This window comes from Monoraphidium neglectum (assembly GCF_000611645.1).
Source record: "Monoraphidium neglectum strain SAG 48.87 unplaced genomic scaffold scaffold01159, whole genome shotgun sequence".
NCBI classification, from domain to species: Eukaryota; Viridiplantae; Chlorophyta; class Chlorophyceae; order Sphaeropleales; family Selenastraceae; genus Monoraphidium; species Monoraphidium neglectum.
Window position 1 is genome coordinate 16,975 of NW_014012469.1, and position 651 is coordinate 17,625.

At 73.6% G+C, this 651-nt stretch overlaps 1 protein-coding gene across 1 annotated transcript in view; it reads right to left on the reverse strand.

The window, feature by feature from the left end:
• MNEG_6863 (hypothetical protein) overlaps positions 1-574 on the reverse strand; it is a gene marked incomplete at both ends in the record, with an annotated part of 1,754 nt that extends 1,180 nt beyond the window's left edge. The window contains one exon of the mRNA XM_014044665.1: positions 264-574. Coding sequence (XP_013900119.1) covers positions 264-574 — 311 coding nt within the window. The remainder of the gene's footprint in view (positions 1-263) is intronic.
• Positions 575-651: the final 77 nt, after the last annotated feature.

The window sequence follows — 651 nt, forward strand, 5'->3', positions numbered from 1 at the left end:
TGTGTGTGTGTGTGTGTGTGTGTGTGGGCGCGCACTTGCGTATGTCATTGGGAGGCTGCGTGCATGCTGAGGGGGCGAGCGTGGCAGGGCAAGCGGAAAGCGCACGTCGGGCGATGCACAACTTCCCGCGAGCGCAGCCCCGCCGCCCGGGGTGTGGCGCGGCAACAAAAGGGCGCGCTGAGGGGTTTCGACTGCGCGCGCGATTGGGCAAGCACGCGCAGGAGACTCTCGTGGCGCGGCTCCTGCACTAGCCCCCCGCGCACCTGCTGCGCGACTCCCGCCCCTCCTCACGCACAGACTGCGCTGACCCATTCCCTGCCGCGCCGCCGCCCAGCCCCTGCCCGCCGCCACCCGTGCCGCTTGCACCGCCGCCGCCCCGCTGGTCCCCAAACTTTGTGTACAGCTCCGCCATGCGCTGCCGCCGCGCCAACTGCGCCAGCAGCTGTCGCTGCATGACATCAGCGCCGCCAAACAGCCCGCCGCCGTCCCGGCGCGGCGCCCCTTGCTGCTGCCTCGCCGGCGCCGCCCGCTGCTCAAAGTAAGCCGACCCGAAGAACGCGGCGCCGCCGCCCATATCCTCCTGCGGCGCGCGACCGTTGCCGCCGCCGAGCCCGCCGCCGCCACCACCGCCCGGCCCCGGCCCCCTGCCGC